Here is a 24,318-nt window from a genome sequence, read left to right as displayed (position 1 = left end):
GCAGAGTCTCCCGATGCGTCCTAGTCATATTGCATTGAGACAAAGATGCATTTTTGGGTTGAAACATGCAAAAAAGTCACCCGGCACTAGCAGAGTCACCTGTCTCACCGAGAGGGGCAGTGGACGTTTTAGATATATATAAATATATATCTATATATATCTATATATCTATATATAGATATATATAGATATATAAAACACTTACCCCCTCTGTGTAGAAGGAATTGAAGCCAGCACTCAGTGATGTAAGTGAAAAAACAAAATAACTTTTATTGCAAACACATCATTGCAAAAAATGACAGCTGTAGAGACCTGTAGGGAGGCAGTTGAAACGGCTGTCAGGTCTCTACAGCTGTCACACATCTATTCCCCCCCAACATATTACAGAGCAGCCATAGAACCGGCACACACCCAGAACAGCCGCCGGGCACAGTCTATGGCCTCCGGTTCTGTCCGGCAATGTGAAATAGGGCAGTCTGGTATAAGTCACATTATAGGAGAGCGAGCAGCACTGACCTGCACTGGATTCTGGGAGATATTCCTGCAGCTCCCGATGGTCACCAGCATCCAGCTCTACACCGGCCTCAGCTCCTGTGTATGACAATAAGCAGCCAGTGTTACACATAGACACACATGTGCAGAGACAGAAGGGGCCGGTGTATGTGTGTAGTAGTAATTACTATCATATGTGACAGGAGGAATATCCGGACATACGTGTTACCCCCAGCCAGTGTTACACATAGACACACGTGTGCAGAGACAGAAGGGGCCTGTATCTGTGTGTAGTAGTAATTACTATCATATGTGACAGGAGGAATATCCGGACATACGTGTTACCCCCAGCCAGTGTTACACATAGACACACGTGTGCAGAGACAGAAGGGGCCTGTATCTGTGTGTAGTAGTAATTACTATCATATGTGACAGGAGGAATATCCGGACATACGTGTTACCTGCAGCCAGTGTTACACATAGACACACGTGTGCAGAGACAGAAGGGGCCGGTGTCTGTGTGTAGTAGTAATTACTATCATATGTGACAGGAGGAATATCCGGACATACGCGTTACCCACAGCCAGTGTTACACATAGACACACGTGTGCAGAGACAGAAGGGGCCGGTGTCTGTGTGTAGTAGTAATTACTATCATATGTGACAGGAGGAATATCCGGACATACGTGTTACCCGCAGCCAGTGTTACACATAGACACACGTGTGCAGAGACAGAAGGGGCTGGTGTCTGTGTGTAGTACTAATTACTATCATATGTGACAGGAGGAATATCCGGACATATGTGTTACCCCCAGCCAGTGTTACACATAGACACACGTGTGCAGAGACAGAAGGGGCCTGTGTCTGTGTGTAGCAGTAATTGCTCTCATATGTGACAGGAGGACTATCCGGACATACAGTACGTGTTAGCAGCAGCCAGTGTTACACATAGACACATGTGTGCAGAGACAGAAGGGGCCGGTGTCTGTGTGTAGCAGTAATTGCTATCATATGTGACGGGAGGAATATCCGGACATACGTGTTAGCAGCAGCCAGTGTGCCTCCATCACATGCTTACTCCTCCTTCCTCCCCTGGTGTATATGTGTGTATGGAGGCGATATACCAATGGCTGTATTAGTGGCAAGCTTGGCCATTACCGGTCACCATATCGCGAATCGATAATGATATTGAGTGTAAACACTAAATGATATTATAACTATATCGCTCAGAAGATCCAAAATGAGCAATAACATTTGTAATATAGCTTAGCATGTAGGGGTCTTTGAGACCACACTCACAATATGTATAAAAACACTCCATGCTGTTCTGCTTAATGGGTGTGGCCATCTTAGATAGAATCACATGATCCATTCTTACAAACCATTCTCCAGCGATTATGATCACATGATTCAGCCAACCAGGAACGTTGGGAGACGAAGAGAACAACTCTCATCCTTATGTGACGGTCTCCTAGCTTTAATCCTGTTTCTGCATTACCAAGAGCACCCGACTCTACCTCTACACTTAACATAGAGGGGGACATTTACTAAAGGAAATTTGTAAAAAAAAATAGGTGTATTTGTATCCAGAAATACACTCATTTTTGACATTTACTATCCCGAAAATACGGCAATTCGTATTCCTATTGATGTGCTATCGATACAAATACGAATTGCCGTATTTTCGGGATAGTAAATGTCAAAAATAAGTGCATTTCTGGATACAAATACACCTATTTTTTACAAATTTCCTTTAGTAAATTTCCCCTAGAATATGATGGCAGATAAGAACCACTTGGCCCATCTAGTCTGCCCCTTTTGTTAAACATGTTACCTCAAACCATATTTGATCCTTATTTTTTTGTAAGGATATCAATATGCCTATCCCAAGCATGTTTACATTGTACTACTGTATTTGCCTCTACCACCTCTGATGGTTGGCTATTCCACTTATCCACTACCCTTTTTGTGAAGTAATTCTTCCTTACATTTCCCCTGAATGTTCCTCCCACTAGTTTCAGTGCATTTCCTCGTGTTCTGCTGCTCCTCTTCCTGTGAAGAAGGTCTCCCACCTCTACCTTGTTAAAGCCCTTGGTATGTGTGAAAGTTTCTATCATGTCCCCCCTTTCCCTTCTCTGCTCCAAAGTATACATATTAAGATCTTTAATCTTTCCTGGTACGTTTTGTGATGTAGGCCATGCACCATTTTAGTTTCCTCTTCTTTGTACAGTCCCTAATTTATTTATATCCTTCTGGAGATACGGCCTCCAGAACTGAACACAGTATTCTAGATGAGGCCGCACCAATGACCTATATATACAGTGGCATTATTACTTCTTTCTTTCTACTGCTGATACCTCTACCTATGCAACCAAGCATCTGACTTGCCTTCTTCATTGCTTTGTTACATTGTCTTTAAGTCCCCTAAAAAAGTGACACCTAGATCCCTCTCTTCCTCAGTAGTTTCCATTATAGTGCCATTTATACTATATTTAGTCTTTGCATTTTTGAGACCCAGGTGCATGATTTTGCATTTTTTGGCATTAAACTGTAGTTGCCATGCTCTTGACCATTCCTCTAATCTACCTAGATCATCAATCATTTGTTTTACCCCTCCTGTTGTGTCTACCCTGTTGCATACCTTTGTGTCATCTGCAAAAAGGCACATTTTACCCTCAATTCCATTTACAATATCATCAATAAATATATTAAAAAGCATTGGTCCAAGTACAGATCCCTGGGGTACTCCACTTGTAACCTTTCCCTCCTTTGACTGTACTCCATTCACTACAACTCTGTTTTCTGTCCTGCAACCACGCTCTTATCCATTCAACTATCTTACAATCCAATCCCAAGCTTTCAAGTTTATTTAGCAGTCTGCGATGTGGGACAGTATCAAAAGCCTTACTAAAGTCTAGATAAGCTACATCTACAGCCCCACCTTGATCTATTACTTTAGTCACCCAGTCAAAAAAGTCAATAAGATTTGTTTGACATGATCTTCCCCCAGTAAAACATGCTGTTTCGGATCCTATAACTTGCTGGTTTAGAAATATTGTACAACTCTTTGTTTTAAGAGTGTTTCCATCAATGTCCCTACTACTGATGTAAGGCTCACTGGTCGATAGTTGCTTACCTCTTCCTTTCTTCCACTTTTGTGCAGTGGGACTACATTCACTGTTTTCCAGTCCTCTGGGATTACTCCAGTAGCTAGTTGAATAATTCTGGTATTGGTTTTACCAGCTCCCCTTTAAGCTTTTTTAGTATCCTTGGATGTATCCCATCTGGCCCCATTGATTTATCCACTTTCAGTTTTGAGAGTTCTGTGAGGACTTTCTCCTCTGTAAATGTAATTGATTCTCACTTACTATACTTGCAACTTAACTGTGGCCCCTTCTCCTCTCTTTCAGCAGTGAATACCGAGCAGAAACAATTATTAATATGATCTGCTATTACATTCTCCCCCTCAAGAAAACTTCCACTCTCTGCCTTTAGTCTTATTATTCCACTTTTCGTTTTTCTCCTTTCATATATATACCTAAAAAAGTTTTCCCCCCTTTATCCACTGACTGGGCCATTTTCTCTTCAGCCTGTGCTTTTGCACATCTGATTACCTTCTTAGCCTCCCTCTGTCTAACAAGATACACCTCTTTGTCCTCATTATTCTGTGTCTGCTTATATTTCTTAAAGGCCAACTTTTTTAGAATTGCACTTTTTAAATGTTCCCACTTCTCCTGCACGCCTTCCAAGTTCCTCCACTCTGCCAAAGAATCCCTTACAAAGTTTCCCATCTCTACAAAATCAGCCTTCCTAAAATCTAACACCTTTGTTTTTGTGTGCGATGAGTCAGTCTCTGTCTTTATTCTTAACCACTGCTTGATGGTCACTGGATCCCAGGTTTTCAGTATTAAGTCTAATATTGCGTCCTTACGAGTGGGCTCCCTCACCAATTGCTGGAGGGATGCTCCTTGCAAGGAATTCAGGATGTCCCTACTTCTGGTGGAACTTGCAACAGGCAGCTCCCAGTTTACATCAGGCAGATTAAAGTCTCCCATGATTATCACCTCTCCTTTTAATGCCATTTTATTGAAGTCTTGCAATAGGCTCTTGTCAAGTTCCTCTTCCTGACCTGATGATCTGTAGATCACCCCTATACGAAGAATCGCACTCTGCATGTCTAAAAGTATCTGACTCTTCCTCAGGATCAGCATATCCAAGTGCAGCCGACTCTGCCTCAACAGTCTCCATTTTCAATTACACCCGACTACCTCAGCATTCTGCACTTCCAAGCGCACCCGAATCTACCTCAATATTCTGCACTTCCAAGCGCACCCGAATCTACCTCAGCATTCTGCATTCCAAGCGCACCCGACTCTACCTCAGCATTCTGCATTCCAAGCGCACCCGACTCTACCTCAGCATTCTGCACTTCCAAGCGCACCCGACTCTACCTCTGCATTCTGCACTTCGATGCGCACCCGAATCTACCTCAGCATTCTGCACTTCCAAGCGCACCTGACTCTACCTCAGCATTCTGTACTTCCAAGCGCACCTGACTCTACCTCAGCATTCTTTACTTCCAAGCGCACCCGACTCTACCTCAGCATTCTGCACTTCCCAGAGCACCCGACTCTACCGCAGCATTCTGCACTTCCAAGCGCACCTGACTACCTCAGCATTCTGCACTTCCCAGCGCACCCGACTCTACCTCAGCATTCTGCACTTCCAAGCGCACCTGACTACCTCAGCATTCTGCACTTCCAAGCGCACCCGACTCAACCTCAGCATTCTGCACTTCCCAGCGCACCCGACTCTACCTCAGCATTCTGCACTTCCCAGCGCACCGACTCTACCTCAGCATTCTGCACTTCCAAGCACACCCGACTCTACCTCAGCATTCTGCACTTCCCAGCGCACCCGACTCTACCTCAGCATTCTGCACTTCGATGCACACCCGAATCTAGCTCAGCATTCTGTACTTCCAAGCGCACCTGACTGTACCTCAGCATTCTGCATTACAAGCGCACCGACTCTACCTCAGCATTCTGCATTACAAGCGCACCGACTCTACCTCAGCATGCTGCACTTCCCAGCGCACCCGACACATACTCTACCTCAGCATTCTGCACTTCGATGCACACCCGAATCTAGCTCAGCATTCTGTACTTCCAAGCGCACCTGACTGTACCTCAGCATTCTGCATTACAAGCGCACCCGACTCTACCTCAGCATTCTGCATTACAAGCGCACCGACTCTACCTCAGCATGCTGCACTTCCCAGCGCACCGACTCTACCTCAGCATTCTGCATTACAAGCGCACCGACTCTACCTCAGCATTCTGCACTTCCCAGCGCACCCGACACAGACTCTACCTCAGCATTCTGCACTTCGATGAGCACCCGACTCTACCTCAGCATTCTGCACTTCGATGCGCACTCGACTCTACCTCAGTTTTTACAATACAGGGTAATCATTGACACAAGCAAAGTGGCTGATGTTCTCTGTTTTATTGATATCCCTGCAAACATTTGTTTTATTTTCACACATCGGGCCTTATTCTGGCTGGTTTGCAAAAGCAAACTCCACCTTTAATGGACAAAACCATGCTGCGCTGCAGGTGGGGCAGATGTAACATGTGCAGCAATAGGTTACCCTACAAGGCCTATCAGTTATTAACCTAGAAGGATGGGAAACTCTGGGCATAGTTTGAGAATCAGTCACCAGACAATAATTACTAAGAGGACATACACTTTGTAGTGAAGGGATGCATGGTGTCTTCCCCATCTAGGGTAATTGGAATTCCCAGATATCTTGTCTCGTGATCACGTGCATCAGCAATCACACCACGCTGACATGTTGGCAGTGACTACCCAGCAGTAATGAGTACCGTTGTCATGGGCTATCGCTGGCAGGTGACAAGTGGGACTTATCAGTGTTGGTCCTTATTGCCCAGCCAGCCTATCACAATACCACAAGCTGATCCCGCCCCACAATACCACAAGCTGATCCCGCCCCTCCGAGGCACATGATCAATAATGGGTTTTAATCAATGCTATAAACAGGAAGATGATCCTGAGGAGATCGTTAACAATGACATAATCCAGGACATTGGTTCCCAGGGAGCGGAGAAGTTTTTAGGAGGACCAATGTAATACAAGAACACACAATAAAGACGGCAGCCATTGTCCCTCACTGTCCTGAAGAGGACTGCTCAGTAATGTATACCATTATCATAATGTAACCGTAATGTATGACAAAGTTTCTATGTAAAAGCAATTCCAGGTCCTGCGTCTGAGGGAGATCGGTCTGTAATCCACGATTCCTGTATCAGAGGCAGATTATTCACTTAAGCCAGCGTGAACCCTCTTATGTTGCGTAAAATTTGAGCCGTCATAAAAACAGCGGCCGCACTGAGCGCACACGAACGGCCTCTCCCCGGTGTGGATGCGCTGGTGTTTCACAAGGTTGGATCTCTGCGTAAAACGTTTCCCACAGTCTGTGCAACTAAAGGGTTTCTCCCCGGAGTGAATCCGCTGGTGCGCCGTAAGCGCAGATCTGCCAGAAAAGCATCTTCCGCACTCTGGGCATAAAAATGGCCGCTCCCCGGTGTGAGTCCTTTTATGGTAAAGAAGACTGGACCTTTGATGAAAGGATTTCCCACAGTAAGAGCAGTGAAACAGTTTTCCCTCAGTGTGACATCGCTGGTGGACGGTGAGAGCCAGTTTGGCGCTGAAACTCATTCCGCAGACCGAGCACCTATACAGATTACTGGCGCTATGCGTTTGCTGATGAGTGACGAGGGTTATATGATTAGGGAAACATTGCGGACACTCCGAGCACTGATGCGTCATCTCAGGATAGTGTGAGGAGGCGTGCGGACCTGTTGGGGACAAAAGTACTAAGATAAACCCTCTGTACATCAGCGGATGGGTCGCGGCATCATGTGCGAGACATTCTGTGCAGTTATACATATGGACCATATAGATAGCAGATATTGTTGGATGTGTTTGGTACCATATACAATTGTTACTCATAAGCCAACCCTGTCATTCCCACATAACCTTGGAGTTTGTCTAGTTTATGGTGTATTTACAACCTTAAAAGGACCGTTGTGCTAACATCGCCGCCCTATTCACATCAGCACAATGGAAGCAGCCATCTTTTTTTAACACAACTATAATATTGCTGAATCTGTCTGCTCTCCTCTAAGGTAATAAGGGGAAAACACCCTGGCAAAATGGGATGGGACAGTTATAGGGTAAATATAGGACAGACCAGATGCTCACATTGAGTTAACATGGTAATGACACCCCAACACAAAATATTTTCGAAAGTCCCCCCCCCACCTATGTCTGACTCTTGGTTCCCAGACCCTCCCCGGGATGGGTCTGAATAGTGGCCAATTCTGAAACACATCTCGCAGATGCAAATACAAGCAGAATAAATGTCCTTCAAGGAAAGTTTCAACAACCCCCAAGGAGCCATCTGAAGATCTTTTAATACAATAATAAAATCCCAAGGAATAATCGTTGGGACGTGTGGAGCCTGGATCCACAGTACGTCTTGAAGGAAGGTCTGTACGTCCATAATGGCAGCCATACACTTCAGAAAAAACCATAGAAAAGGCAGAGATGTGACCCTTGATATACGATAGAAGCACAAATGATGTGGTAAGCTAAATACAGGCACCTGATGTTCACAGCAGCAAACGTAGAGCTGGCACACCTAATAGTGTATCTGGGAAGTGCCCGGCACAGATCATAGCTTGGATCACCGATGTACAAAAAACATGCGTTCTTTAGATCTGGGTCTCAAGAGCAATGCTGTCAAACCCAGATTAATTAAATCTGGAGTCCTTTCGTAGATTAAGTAAAAAGGAACCTCTTCTCGCATGTCCTAAAGGAGATTGTACCATTTGCCAACTGTAACTCTGTCGATGGAACTACAAGAACATCTGGAAGGTCTTCCTGTCAAACCCCACTGAACCTTCGCTAGCATGGACAATGGTTGGAACAGATATCCCCATCGAAATGACCAAAGTGGCATCGGCAGAGACTGCCTAAAGATCTCTTGAATGAGCCCAGCACCGGGAGGCAGAATTTCATGAGGTCTATGTCTGGCAAGCCCCACTGGTCAACAGTCAGCTGAAACACATTCTGATGGAGTGCCGTTATCCGGGATGGACGGTGTAACAATCAAGGAAATCCACCTCCGAATTCTCCCCACAGAAAAGTGAATGGTGTAAATCCAATGCTTTATCCACTAGATCAGGCATGTCCAAACTTTGGCCCTCCAGCTGTTGTGAAACTACACATCCCAGCATGCCTTGTTAAAGTTTTAGCATTCCCTAATAGCAAAACTCTGGCAAGGCATGATGGAAATTGCAGCTGGAGGGCCATAGTTTGGACATGTCTGTACTTGATAATATGAATCACTTCCCTCATCACCCGAAGATGCTTAAATCCGCCATGCTTTCATATGTAGGCCACAGTGGTGATCCTATTTAATTCAAATAGGTCTACCTTAGAGCTCCAACAGGCATGAAATAGATTATCTGATCACCCTCAGCGCCATGATGATAGAGAGAGTGTACGCCATCTCAGACCAAAGACTCTCAAGATGAAGGCCTGGAGTAAGCACACCCTAGCCTGTCAGGATGGCATCTGTTATAACACCCTATTTCAGATCAAGAATGGAGAACCCCCTTGAGTGATTCTGTGTGGAGCCACCACAGGAGTGACCCACTTGTTTTCGAGGAGAGAGTTGCTAAAAATTGGATGTCTACGCAGGAATCCATCCTGGACCATCTCTGTAAAATTTGATACTGTAGAGTCTGAGCATAAAACTTGTAGAAAGGGATTGCCTCTAAGAAATCCCCCCAGTGGAAGCATGAAGCGGTGGACAAAGACCTGTGGTAGATGCAGGAAAGACCTCACCAAGAACTGAAGGTCCTGAACTTTCAGGGGAGGGTGGTACAACTTCTGACAGCAAGTTTCAAATTATAGACTCAAAAAAGATCACCCTCTGTAAGCAGCTGATTAATTGCATAATTCAGTTTTCAGCTGTGTCTCTCCAAGGTGGAAGCCACAATTTGTAGATCTTGGAGAACTTCCAGCATCTACAGAAGGTGCTTTTATCAAAAGGTTGTCCAAATAAGTCCCTGATTCCTTAACAAAAAAATCACGTGGACCATGACCTTTGAAAAATATTCTGGGAACCATAGAGAATGTAGAGTAAGGCCTAAAAAAAGGGTCATAAAGACGACCACTGCAAAGCAAAGAAATTGTTGACGACATTACTAGACCGGAACATGGTTATAAGCATTCTCTCTACCTATGTATATGAAAAACTTCCCACCTTACATCGGGCTGATGACTGAGTGCACGGTCTCCATATTAAAGTCGAGAAAGAAACGTATAGATAGACGGAAGATACATTCAGCTTGCCAACCAGAAAAATGTTTGAATAAAAACCTAACCCTCGCTGGCAGAAGGAAACTGGAAGTATCCTTCTGGACGCAATGATGTCCATCTGTCAAAAGATCTTTGGGGCATGGGACCGTCCAAATATTGGCTGCAACCTCTGTACAAAATTCTTACCCAAAGATCTGGGGTTGACCAAAGACAGAAATTCTAGAACTTGATCAATCATGCCACGACCAACTACGGAAGTGACTGGGTCATCTGTGCTTCAATTGCACACAGTGGGACATCTCAAGAAGTGGTTTCATCATCTGCAAAGGGGTTGAAGTACCAAAAACATCTAGGTACCTGAAACCTTTCATCAGGTTTTAGCCACGCTTAATTTAAAACATCAGAAAATCATGAAAAACTAAGAATGTAGAAAACTGCTTCCTCAATGTTACGAGCCCATGTGGGTTCAGTGGGATAAACAGATGAAAGATGTCTCTGACTTGGAACAGGGAACTAACCTCTGACTGATGTTCCATATGTCATGTAAGCTCGTCAGTGGCCTGAGTCATAGACCTAGCCCAAATGGGAATCGCCGGCTCATCCACCTTAGCACCAGATGGCTGGCAAGGTGCTAGAATGAACACTACATAAAGAACAGTAATAGCATATAGCCCTGATAAAGGGAACAAACTATTATACAGTAATCAAACAATGCTCCTGCCTAAACTATGGAAAGATAGCGCACGGAACTGCAGAACCAGTGAATAATGCAGTAACAATAGTAGTATGCGTAGGGAGACCCATAAGCCTGTAAGGTTATGAACAAGTCCCCAGTAACAGAAGGAATTCCCAGGAGCAGCGGGAACTAAAGAACTGTAAAACCTCCAGAAAATGTGCATAGTACTTGCAGCCCCTGTAAGTGTATTCAGCATCTGTAAGATGGCACCACAAGGAGGCAGTCAGTGCAGTCATGAGGAATGGTGCCCAAACCCTCCGGAACTCCTGCACCGGCTAGGAGCCTATCACTGCTGAGTGGTCTTCCCAGCACCTGGTGACGTGGGCCTGACTGGAGCCATGTACCGAGGACAGTGTGAGCAATAAGTAGCAGGCTGCAGCTCCAACGGTACAGATGCTCTGAGCCAGTGGAGTGGTGGCTCACTCCGGAGCAGACGACCTATCTAGCTGTCTAAGTCACTGCCCTGGCACTCTGCCCTGCAAGCAGAGAAATGGGAGCAGCTGAGAGAGGTCAATCATAAAGCGGTTTAACAGCTGGCAATAGTCCCTTACTCCTAGGCAGTAAAAGAAAATACTGGGGGTTCATGGGGATGTGACGAGTTGGAGTGGGGCAGTGTTTTCAGTGAAGATATTTACTTCCTATACACCTGGCTGTATCTTCTGCACACAGTCAGTATTCAGTGTTCCTCAGACTGGACATGAGCCATAACACAGTGGAAAAGCCCTTGTTCGGGGAAAGCACCCAATTCCTGTGGGCAGCCTATGGTATTAGTAGGGTAACATTCCTCTGTCTTCCTGACAATGAACAGGCCTAGGCCAAGAGCCCTCATCTCTGTGTAATATATATATATATATATATAATGTTCTGCCAAACACAACTCAATTACTGCTCCTGCTAAGTAGCTCAAAGATGAACAGCAGAGATTGGGACAGTTCTCCCTTCCAACCAACACGTTCATCGTCATCAATGGTCATCAAGTAGCCCCAACAGGTCCCATTTTCCAGGTCTCCACACAGAATCACAAGTGAAATAATTAGCTGGATCGTTTAAAATGTGTGTGAATAGAGAGTGCACATGCCGGTTGACCTGGGAAACGTGAACTGTAGGGGGTAGAAGACTAATTTTCCTGACATTTATCACCCATCTCAAAGATTACACTATTTCCCTCTACTCTAGTGTATCATACTACAAAGTTGAATACCAACAAGACGGAAGCTCTCCCTATTAACATTCCCTTAGAGAGAGTTAAGCGGCTGAAAGATCAATACCAATATGCCTGGCAATTGACATCGATTAAATATCTAGGTGTCCAAATCGCTAGGGCCCCTGATATTTTTCGGTGCAACTATAAGCCTCTACTAGGAGCGTTAGATAAACTGATAGGGGAATGGGGTCTTCACGAAATCTCATGGTTGGGCTGCATCGCAGCAGCCAAGATGGTGCTGCTCCCGAAGATATTATATCTGTTTAGGGCCATTCCAAGGATACCCCCTAAATCCTATTTTTTGGAATTCAATAAACTATTTACCAGATACATCTGGAAAGGATCTAGACCTCGCATAGCTAAACAAGTCCTTATTCTTCCCAAACAACTGGGTGGGGTGGCATACCCGGATCTGGGGTGTTACTTCTCAGCCTGTGTACTGAACCAGGCAAGGGACTGGTTCGCCACTGGGCAGGTGAAACCGTGGGTGTCTATAGAGCAGTCCTTTCTGCCTAAAGTCTGCCTGTCGGAGTTGTTCTGGCTGCCCAGGGGGGAAATTCCCTCCTGGGTGGGTCCAGGAATAGCTATTAGAGATACCCTACTAACTTGGCATGACTTAATAGCAAAAGACACGGAGGCCTCCCTGCCTGGTCCGGACTTGGCCATCATGACTATAGCATCCCTCATCCCCAATTTAAAATTAGATAACTGGGTAACAAACGGTATAGCCACACTCAGAGATATTTGTCCAGTAGGTAATCTTATGTCCTTTACAGAAATTTCAGAGAAATTTGATATACCACGACATGATTTATATAAATATCTACAACTAAGACACTGGCTGACTGCAGCTGTTGGTAGACCTGTAGTGTCACTCTCTTTTCCAAAAAGACTGGTCCTGACCTCGCAGAACAATAAAGGAGGCATCTCTAGATGGTACAACATACTAGTCAATAGATTACAGTCGGACAAATTATTATCCCAGGTCAGATGGGAGACCGATTTGGGTAGGGCCCTTACTAGGGAAGAATGGGACCGTATCGCACTCTCCTGCTTTAAGATCTCAAAATGTTTAAGTCATTCGGAAATGTATTACAAGCTATGCCATAGAGCTTATTTCACCCCTCGGCGGATGCATACAATTTGGCCGACAGTCTCTAACCTCTGTTGGAGAGGGTGTGGATCTGTTGGGTCCCTCCTGCATATCTTTTGGGACTGTCCAAAACTACGGCCGGTATGGGGGGAAGTGTTTGCCCTGTTGAGAGGAATCTACCTATGGATCCAGTTACCGCGCTGTTCCATCTATCTCCCTCCATCTCAGAACAAGATAGCTATTTGATAGGTCAGAACCTAATTGCCACTAAAGCAGCGATTGGCCAGTGCTGGAAGTCCCCGGAGACTCCTGATATCCATCTCATTTTGGGTAAAATTCATAAACATTATCTATTTGAAACGATTGACTACAAATATTCCTCTTCCGCCAACTCTATACAATCTAAGTGGCTTAAGTGGTGCCTATAGAGAGAAAAGAAACCTCCCACTAGGAATCTCCCTCCAGGTGGACCCTGCCTCAGTACTGTCAAATGTCTCTGTTGATGTATGAATGATTGCCCTGGATTCCCTTCCCCCTACCTCCCACTTACCCACATGTCTCTTCCCTTGTGTGTCTGTCCTTTGCGACTTACTACCTATGTCTCCATGTCTTTATATTCCTGTCTTATGTCTAGTTCCCCCCCCCCCCCTTGTTTATATTGGTCAGAGTCTTTACCTTCTGACCTGTTAAATACGTCAGTACTTTATAGTTTGATGCTATATGAACTCATCTGTACCTTACATTACTATTCTGCTATTGTTAATTGATGTTGTGGCCTTATGTGAATTACTTCATGTTCAAAATTTGTACTGATTAAATAAAAACTATTCTGAAAAAAAAAAAAGATTACACTATTACAGTTTCTCTGTAGTTCTGAGGACAACGGGTTCTGCAAAGATGGGTGCAGCCAACAATTCTCCAAGACAGGTCACAGACAGAAGTCAGTGCAACACAACAGTGGCTAAATTACCATAAATGGGGCATATCTAGCATGACTTTAAGACCATATACCATATAATAACCCATCTAAGTGGGAAAACCATTAAGGTATTTGCCAAAGATGGCAGGCAACCAACTAATAAGGTGGTAGATATGGAAAAAAAAACAAAAGTGATATCCCAGCAGTTACGTTACGTGCAGCTGCTAGTCCAAAAGTTGCCATAAGCAGCATATATATATTTCCCAGCAGCCAGATCTTCTCTGTAGCGATACTGCTAGCCGCATAAACTTCCCAGATCTTCTCTGAAGCGATACCGCTAGCCGCATAGACTTCCTGGATCTTCTCTGAAGCGATACCGCTAGCCACATAGACTTCCCAGATCTTCTCTGAAGCGATACCGCTAGCCACATAGACTTCCCAGATCTTCTCTGAAGCGATACTGCTAGCCGCATAAACGTCCCAGATCTTCTCTGAAGCGATACTGCTAGCCGCATAGACTTCCCAGATCTTCTCTGAAGCGATACCGCTAGCCGCATAGACTTCCCAGATCTTCTCTGAAGCGATACCGCTAGCCGCATAAACTTCCCAGATCTTCTCTGAAGCGATACCGCTAGCCGCATAGACTTCCCGGATCTTCTCTGAAGCGATACCGCAAGCCGCATAGACTTCCCAGATCTTCTCTGAAGCGATACCGCTAGCCGCATAGACTTCCCAGATCTTCTCTGTAGCGATACCGCTAGCCACATAGACTTCCCAGATCTCCCCAGCCACATAGACATAGATACTGCTAGCCGCATAGACTTCCCAGATCTTCTCTGTAGCGATACCGCTAGCCACATAGACTTCCCAGATCTTCTCTGAAGCGATACCGCTAGCCACATAGACTTCCCAGATCTTCTCTGTAGCGATACCGCTAGCCACATAGACTTCCCAGATCTCCCCAGCCACATAGACATAGATACTGCTAGCCGCATAGACTTCCCAGATCTTCTATGTAGCGATACCGCTAGCCACATAGACTTCCCAGATCTTCTCTGAAGTGATACCGCTAGCCGCATAGACTTCCTGGATCTTCTCTGAAGTGATACCGCTAGCCGCATAGACTTCCTGGATCTTCTCTGAAGTGATACCGCTAGCCGCATAGACTTCCCAGATCTTCTCTGAAGCGATACTGCTAGCCGCATAGACTTCCCAAATCTTCTCTGTAGCGATACCGCTAGCCACATAGACTTCCCAGATCTCCCCAGCCACATAGACATAGATACTGCTAGCCGCATAGACTTCCCAGATCTTCTCTGTAGCGATACCGCTAGCCACATAGACTTCCCAGATCTTCTCTGAAGCGATACCGCTAGCCGCATAGACTTCCCAGATATTCTCTGAAGCGATACCGCTAGCTGCATAGACTTCCCAGATCTTCTCTGAAGCGATACCGCTAGCCGCATAGACTTCCCAGATCTTCTCTGAAGCGATACCGCTAGCCGCATAGACTTCCCGGATCTCCCCAGAAGCGATACTGCTAGCCTCAGACTTTCCAGATCTTCTCTGAAGCGATACTGCTAGCCTCATAGACTTCTCAGATCTTCTCTGTAGCGATACTGCTAGCCGCATAGACTTCCCAGATCTTCACTGAAGCGATACCGCTAGCCGCATAGACTTCCCAGATCTTCTCTGAAGCGATACCGCTAGCCGCATAGACTTCCCAGATCTTCTCTGAAGCGATACTGCTAGCCGCATAGACTTCCCAGATCCTCTCTGAAGCGATACTGCTAGCCGCATAGACTTCCCAGATCTTCTCTGTAACGATACTGCTAGCCGCATAGACTTCCCAGATCCTCTCTGTAACGATACTGCTAGCCGCATAGACTTCCCAGATCCTCTCTGAAGCGATACTGCTAGCCACATAGACTTCCCAGATCTTCTCTGTAATGATACTGCTAGCCACATAGACAAACACCTAGGCGAGAGTTTCACTCTCGCCCAGGTGTTTGCACAATGGTGGCCGGGAAGGTGGCGGACGCATGTGACCGCCCAGTGTTTTATGGACGTGCCCACAAAAAAATGACAGGTGTGCCCATGGAAACGCTGGGCGTACCCCTGCGAATGCAAGCGTGCCCACGCATCCTCGGGACAGGCGGCTGACGCCACATGACTTCAGCACCCGCCCCCAATTCAGCGGGTAGCGGCCATCTGAAAGGAAAAAGTAATGACTTGCTTTTCAGAGCAAAGGCTGGAGAAATCATCCGATGGTGAGCAACCATCCAGGGATTTCTCCTAAGTGCGCCCACATGCGAGTGGAGGCGTAAGCTGTAGGGAACATGCTACACACAGTCTGCTTTAGAACGGCCATAATAGAATGGACAGGAAAGCTATTTATATTACACAGTGGCTATAAAGGATATTCGCCTTCCAAGCCTAAGGGTGTGGCTGTCTTGGATTGCATCACATGATAAATTCTGACAAACCAGTCCAAGCTATTGCGGTCCCATGATTCAGCCAGCCAATCGGTGCACAGGATGGCCTACTTAACCAAAGAACTGCTGGTGGCACACTGCCATAACAACTCTCGTCCTTAGATGAAGGTCTCCTGGCTCCGATACTGCCCCTGCAGTTCCAAGTGCTCCTGACTCAACATTCTGCAGTACCATGGGCTTCTGGCCCTGTCCATAGCATCCTCCTCTATCCATCTTACAGATATCACCATGGCTTCAGTTTCCCGTTGTTTGACTTTGACCAGTGCCACTTCCTGTGATTCCTTCCAACTGAGTCCATGTCTATGCACCGGTGTTCAGTTCTTAATGTCCTGTGGCCAGTTCTAGTCCTGTGTTTGCTGCTTCGGTTTTCTGGTTCAGACTCCACTACCCTCGGAAGTCCCGCTACTCTTTCGGGTAAAGGCTCAGACTAGCAGGAGCTTCCTCAAGGCTCCCAATTTCAATAGGTCATCAGCTAAGCCCAGTCCAGATCTTCAAAATTCATTCAAAATCAGGGAACACCGACGGCCTTGTCTCTGGAGCCAACTCAAGATTTGACGTACTCCTTCAGCACTTAATGAACATCTGAGCAGGGTCAGAGGGGGGGGAGCATTTATCGAGCTAATTAGCTATCTCATTAAGTGCTGGCACCGCCTTGCCACTCTAACCCCATGTGTAATGAAGTGCGCGAGATGTAGTTGTGGCTGCCTGAGATATAGCTCTTACACTCAACCCAACATCGGATGCCTGTAGGTACCGGTCACCTCTCTCCCCGACACTGATACAGACACCGGCTACAATGGGGAAGCCTCTTGGTATATGGTTACACTTCGGTGTATCGGGATGGTCTAATACCAGGTATGACAGCAAGCTGTAACCCAATGAACCACTTAGCTCAGACATTACTCTACCCTTTGACAGCTCACCTTCTCTCTGTGCCAGCTCCCCCTACAGATTATACCACTTCCAGGGGAAGATCTACTAGAAACTACCGAAGCTTAAACTTTAGGGACTCTAATACCGGAAACCATGTTTTTGGGAAAGCAAATCCTTCAACACATGGATGAAGTTCTAGCGCGTTATTAATATAAAGTTATTTTAGTGACAGAATCATCACCCGTCTCACATGTCCATTATAACACCACAAATCAGATTGTCACCTCTTGTGTTTATGAGCTGTATGGTTATAGCTGGTCACCAATAACACTATGGCCGCCAGGCTTCTATTACAGCATAGCGGCTATTACCGATTGGATGTGCATCCTTAAGTACCACAGGAGCTGCTGGGAGTTGTAGTCCAGCTCTGCGATGTACGCTCTGTAAATCGCATGATACGTTTTTCTATTTTACACTACAATTCCCAGCAGCCTGCAGAACTTCATTGTGTGATATGCCCAGAAATGGTGGAGTCAGAGAGGGCCTGTCCTAGGATGGAGGCTGGGAGCAATGACAGGTAAGAGCCCAGTACATGGAGGCTGAGATCCTCTGATCTGATGTCAGCAGCATAGACCTCTGTGTGTATCACCTGTATGACACTACCGTCTGTACATCAGCCTCTTTCACCTGATCTGATCCCAGCAGCATAGACCTCTGTGCGTATCACCTGTATGACACTACCGTCTGTACATCAGCCTCTCTCACCTGATCTGATCCCAGCAGCATAGACCTCTGTGCGTATCACCTGTATGGCACTACCGTCTGTACATCAGCCTCTCTCACCTGATCTGATCCCAGCAGCATAGGCATCTGTGCGTATCACCTGTATGACACTACTGTCTGTACATCAGCCTCTCTCACCTGATCTGATCCCAGCAGCATAGACCTCTGTGCGTATCACCTGTATGACACTACTGTCTGTATGTCAGCCTCTCTCACCTGATCTGATCTCAGCAGCATAGACCTCTGTGCGTATCACCTGTATGACACTACCGTCTGTATGTCAGCCTCTCTCACCTGATCCCAGCAGCATAGACCTCTGTGCGTATCACCTGTATGACACTACCGTCTGTATGTCAGCCTCTCTCACCTGATCTCAGCAGCATAGACCTCTGTGTGTATCACCTGTATGACACTACTGTCTGTACGTCAGCCTCTCTCACCTGATCTGATCTCAGCAGCATAGACCTCTGTGCGTATCACCTGTAGGACACTACCGTCTGTATGTCAGTCTCTCTCACCTGATCCCAGCAGCATAGACCTCTGTGCGTATCACCTGTATGACACTACCGTCTGTATGTCAGCCTCTCTCACCTGATCCCAGCAGCATAGACCTCTGTGCGTATCACCTGTATGACACTACCGTCTGTATGTCAGCCTGTCTCACCTGATCTGATCTCAGCAGCATAGACCTCTGTGTGTATCACCTGTATGACACTACCGTCTGTATGTCAGTCTCTCTCACCTGATCCCAGCAGCATAGACCTCTGTGCGTATCACCTGTATGACACTACCGTCTGTATGTCAGCCTCTCTCACCTGATCCCAGCAGCATAGACCTCTGTGCGTATCACCTGTATGACACTACCGTCTGTATGTCAGCCTCTCTCACCTGATCCCAGCAGCATAGACCTCTGTGCGTATCACCTGTATGACACTACCGTCTGTATGTCAGCCTGTCTCACCTGATCTGATCTCAGCAGCATAGACCTCTGTGCGTATCACCTGTATGACACTACCGTCTGTATGTCAGTCTCTCTCACCTGATCCCAGCAGCATAGACCTCTGTGCGTATCACCTGTATGACACTACCGTCTGTATGTCAGCCTCTCTCACCTGATCCCAGCAGCATAGACCTCTGTGCGTATCACCTGTATGACACTACCGTCTGTATGTCAGCCTGTCTCACCTGATCTGATCTCAGCAGCATAGACCTCTGTGCGTATCACCTGTATGACACTACCGTCTGTATGTCAGACTCTCTCACCTGATCTGATCTCAGCAGCATAGACCTCTGTGCGTATCACCTGTAGGACACTACCGTCTGTATGTCAGCCTCTCTCACCTGATCCCAGCAGCATAGACCTCTGTGCGTATAACCTGTATGACACTACTGTCTGTATGTCAGCCTCTCTCACCTGATCTCAGCAGCATAGACCTCTGTGCGTATCACCTGTATGACACTACTGTCTGTATGTCAGCCTCTCTCACCTGATCTGATCTCAGCAGCATAGACCTCTGTGTGTATCACCTGTATGACACTACTGTCTGTACGTCAGCCTCTCTCACCTGATCTGATCTCAGCAGCATAGACCTCTGTGCGTATAACCTGTATGACACTACCGTCTGTACGTCAGCATCTCTCACCTGATCTGATGTCAGCAGCATAGACCTCTGTGCGTATCACCTGTATGACACTACCGTCTGTATGTCAGCCTCTCTCACCTGATCTGATCTCAGCAGCATAGACCTCTGTGTGTATCACCTGTATGACACTACCGTCTGTACGTCAGCATCTCTCACCTGATCTGATGTCAGCAGCATAGACCTCTGTGCGTATAACCTGTATGACTCTACCGTCTGTACGTCAGCATCTCTCACCTGATCTGATGTCAGCAGCATAGACCTCTGTGCGTATCACCTGTATGACACTACCGTCTGTATGTCAGCCTCTCTCACCTGATCCCAGCAGCATAGACCTCTGTGCGTATCACCTGTATGACACTACCGTCTGTATGTCAGCCTGTCTCACCTGATCTGATCTCAGCAGCATAGACCTCTGTGCGTATCACCTGTATGACACTACCGTCTGTACGTCAGACTCTCTCACCTGATCTGATCTCAGCAGCATAGACCTCTGTGCGTATCACCTGTAGGACACTACCGTCTGTATGTCAGCCTCTCTCACCTGATCCCAGCAGCATAGACCTCTGTGCGTATAACCTGTATGACACTACTGTCTGTATGTCAGCCTCTCTCACCTGATCTCAGCAGCATAGACCTCTGTGCGTATAACCTGTATGACACTACCGTCTGTACGTCAGCATCTCTCACCTGATCTGATGTCAGCAGCATAGACCTCTGTGCGTATCACCTGTATGACACTACCGTCTGTATGTCAGCCTCTCTCAGCTGATCCCAGCAGCATAGACCTCTGTGCGTATCACCTGTATGACACTACCGTCTGTATGTCAGCATCTCTCACCTGATCTGATGTCAGCAGCATAGACCTCTGTGCGTATCACCTGTATGACACTACCGTCTGTATGTCAGCCTCTCTCACCTGATCCCAGCAGCATAGACCTCTGTGCGTATAACCTGTATGACACTACTGTCTGTATGTCAGCCTCTCTCACCTGATCTCAGCAGCATAGACCTCTGTGCGTATCACCTGTATGACACTACTGTCTGTATGTCAGCCTCTCTCACCTGATCTGATCTCAGCAGCATAGACCTCTGTGTGTATCACCTGTATGACACTACTGTCTGTACGTCAGCCTCTCTCACCTGATCTGATCTCAGCAGCATAGACCTCTGTGCGTATAACCTGTATGACACTACCGTCTGTACGTCAGCATCTCTCACCTGATCTGATGTCAGCAGCATAGACCTCTGTGCGTATCACCTGTATGACACTACCGTCTGTATGTCAGCCTCTCTCACCTGATCTGATCCCAGCAGCATAGACCTCTGTGCGTATCACCTGTATGACACTACCGTCTGTACGTCAGCCTCTCTCACCTGATCTGATCCCAGCAGCATAGACCTCTGTGCGTATCACCTGTATGACACTACCGTCTGTACGTCAGCCTCTCTCACCTGATCCCAGTAGCATAGACCTCTGTGCGTATCACCTGTATGACACTACCGTCTGTACGTCAGCCTCTCTCACCTGATATGATCTCAGCAGCATAGACCTCTGTGTGTATCACCTGTATGACACTACCGTCTGTACGTCAGCCTCTCTCACCTGATCTGATCCCAGCAGCATAGACCTCTGTGTGTATCACCTGTATGACACTATTGTCTGTACGTCAGCCTCTCTCACCTGATCTGATGTCAGCAGCATAGACCTCTGTGCGTATCACCTGTATGACACTACCGTCTGTATGTCAGCCTCTCTCACCTGATCTGATCTCAGCAGCATAGACCTCTGTGCGTATCACCTGTATGACACTACTGTCTGTACGTCAGCCTCTCTCACCTGATCTGATCTCAGCAGCATAGACCTCTGTGCGTATCACCTGTATGACACTACCGTCTGTACGTCAGCCTCTCTCACCTGATCTGATCTCAGCAGCATAGACCTCTGTGCGTATCACCTGTATGACACTACCGTCTGTACGTCAGCCTCTCTCACCTGATCTGATCTCAGCAGCATAGACCTCTGTGCGTATCACCTGTATGACACTACCGTCTGTACGTCAGCCTCTCTCACCTGATCTGATCTCAGCAGCATAGACCTCTGTGCGTATCACCTGTATGACACTACCGTCTGTATGTCAGCCTCTCTCACCTGATCCCAGCAGCATAGACCTCTGTGCGTATCACCTGTATGACACTACCGTCTGTACGTCAGCCTCTCTCACCTGATCTGATGTCAGCAGCATAGACCTCTGTGCGTATCACCTGTATGACTAAAGGTGCCCACACACTAGAACGATTTTTGGGCCGATTGGCCGATTTCCGATAAATCTGATTAAATAAACTATGTTCAGTATATTCACCTCATAAATCTCCCCTTCTTTTTATTTCTGATATCATTTGCTGCTACACATTTGGGGCTCCATTTTCATTAGAATAGTCGATACCTCCTTCAGTACCTGAGCGCTGGTGAACCTCTATAATCTTTCTGACATACCTGTGAAATAATGCTATTAGTGGTTTCCCAGTGATGTCAGGGAGAGGCACCAAACTGCTATAAAGCCGGGTATGCGAGACTACAGGGTGACTACCGCAAACTGACTATACTCGCATACCCGGCTTTATAGCAGTTTGGCAGGGTGACTACCGCAAACTGACTATACTCGCATACCCGGCTTTATAGCAGTTAGGCAGGGTGACTACCGCAAACTGATTAGTCGCATACCCGGCTTTATAGAAGTTTGGTGCTCCGTGTGTGTCACATTATGTAATGCATATTGAAATATTAGCAACTGTGCCTTGTTTTATCCTTAGCCATTTTAAGGGCTATTGTCTGTCTGTTTGTGCCTCTCAAATTCCTTTATGTTGTGACAGCCTGATATATCATGAGCAGTGAGCCGCGGCTCCGTGAACTACATTAACCCTGTCACCTCCACACATGATTTATTGAAGTGTGCGTTCTGAATGCAATGTACTTATTATAGTGTAACTAGTGTAGTTCATTATTTGTGACTCACCCTAGTCTATATGCAAGTATATAGTAATAGACTGGGGTGAGTCACATATAATGAACTACACTAGTTGCTGCAGTGTAGAATAATAAGTACATTGCATTCAGAACGCACACTTGAATAAATCATGTCTGGAGGTGACTAGTCAGCGTCTAAACTTTAACTGCGGGACCAGACCGGCATTTCTATATAGAAGTTTAGTCACCTTGCAGGCTGACTAATTTTTAGACGCGTACCCCGTCACTTTTGTTTAGGTTCTGTACTCACGCCTCTTTGTTTTGGTATGCCCTTAACCCAGCCCATTATGATAATTTTGTTCATATATATCATGTCAAAAGCCCAAATCGAGAGTGTGTGTACGGTGGTACAATCTTTTTCTTGCGACTGTTTGGAAGGGAGTACATCGGACGTCGCAAGTAAAATTGTACAGGTGTGTATGCGCGTGATCGGCTGTTGTTTGTGGACGGTCCGACGGGAGTACAGTCGGCCAAACGGTTAAAAGAGACATGGATTGTATATATGTGTACCCAGCTTAAGTCCTGAGGCTTGTCCTCTTTCCCCTGCCACACGTGTTGACCATCTCTGCCTGCCTACATTCTGCCATCAACCCACCTCCCACCTGCTTGCACCTCATGTAATCTATACAAGATATGGTGTGGTGTGTTAATCCAATCAAGCGCGCCTTTCCCCCAGCAACCTGATTACATTTCCAGCCGGTTCAATCAGCCAGCAAACAACACTAGTAGAAATAAAGGGGTTTGGAAAAATATGACACAGGTGCTTAGGGTTAGACTAGGGTTACATTTTTTCTTTCTATATATGGACTGTAATTTACGAGAAACAGTCCTTTAATAAAAAAAATGGATTAAAAAAAACAAGTAAAAAGAGCCACTAAAACAAAAGTCCAGTTTAGAAAGTCTGTCCCTTCACTGCCGTGTTAGCAGGGTGGGAAGGATTAGTCCGTACCTTCACTGCCGTCTTTACACACTGCACTTATTTGTAGTCAGCGGTTGAATGAATAAATGACCGTCTGACTCACCGCCAGCTGCGGATTGATTCTCGAAAATTACAGTTCATATATAGAAAGAAATAACAGTAATTTTCTCACAACCATTATGAGGACCGAACTGTGCCTTTTTTAAAAACATCTAACCCTAAGCACCTGTGTCATATTTCTCCAACCCCATGTAATCTGTCTGTTTCCCCTTCCTACTAGATTGTAAGATCTTCAGAGCAGGGCCCTCTTCCCACCTGTCGTCTAAGCCCTCTTCTCTTCACATGTCACTCACAGCTGTCCCATACTCAGACACTCAGTGTCCATCTTTGACCACCAGCCCCTAGTAGTACGTATCTAGTCCTCACTACTTACATTTAAGCTGTAATGTGTATTGAACTGTGGCATTCGTTTTACCTGTAATCTATTTCTGTTATTTATTTACTGTAAGTTTTGTCTCCCTGTATTGTTCCTTTGTACGGCGCTGCAGAACACTTGTGGCGCCTTATAAATAAAATAATAATAATGCCAATACCGTGTGCACATCAGCCTATCTCACCTGATCTGATCTCAGCAGGGAAGGCTTCTTCTTTATATTGCTGGTAACACATGCCATCTCCCGGTACAGCCTGTCATACAAGAACATGTGTCACATACTGTACGT

The 24,318-nt window shown here is 46.2% G+C and overlaps 1 protein-coding gene across 5 annotated transcripts in view; it reads right to left on the bottom strand.

The window, feature by feature from the left end:
* Nucleotides 1–24,318, bottom strand: part of LOC146058248 (uncharacterized) — a 102,132-nt gene that overhangs the window by 62,879 nt on the left and 14,935 nt on the right. For 4 of the 5 annotated variants that reach the window (XM_083170443.1, XM_083170445.1, XM_083170448.1 and 1 more), the window contains exons 10-11: nucleotides 24,214–24,283; nucleotides 517–591 (exon numbers count right to left, since the gene is read on the bottom strand). In XM_083170443.1, the coding sequence (XP_083026569.1) occupies nucleotides 517–591; nucleotides 24,214–24,283 (145 nt within the window). The remainder of the gene's footprint in view (nucleotides 1–516; nucleotides 592–24,213; nucleotides 24,284–24,318) is intronic. The other variant, XM_083170449.1, reaches the window with a different exon arrangement.

This window comes from Crinia signifera, chromosome 2, assembly GCF_055691185.1.
Source record: "Crinia signifera chromosome 2, ASM5569118v1, whole genome shotgun sequence".
Taxonomy (NCBI): Eukaryota; Metazoa; Chordata; class Amphibia; order Anura; family Myobatrachidae; genus Crinia; species Crinia signifera.
This window is presented reverse-complemented; position numbering and strand designations above follow the sequence as displayed.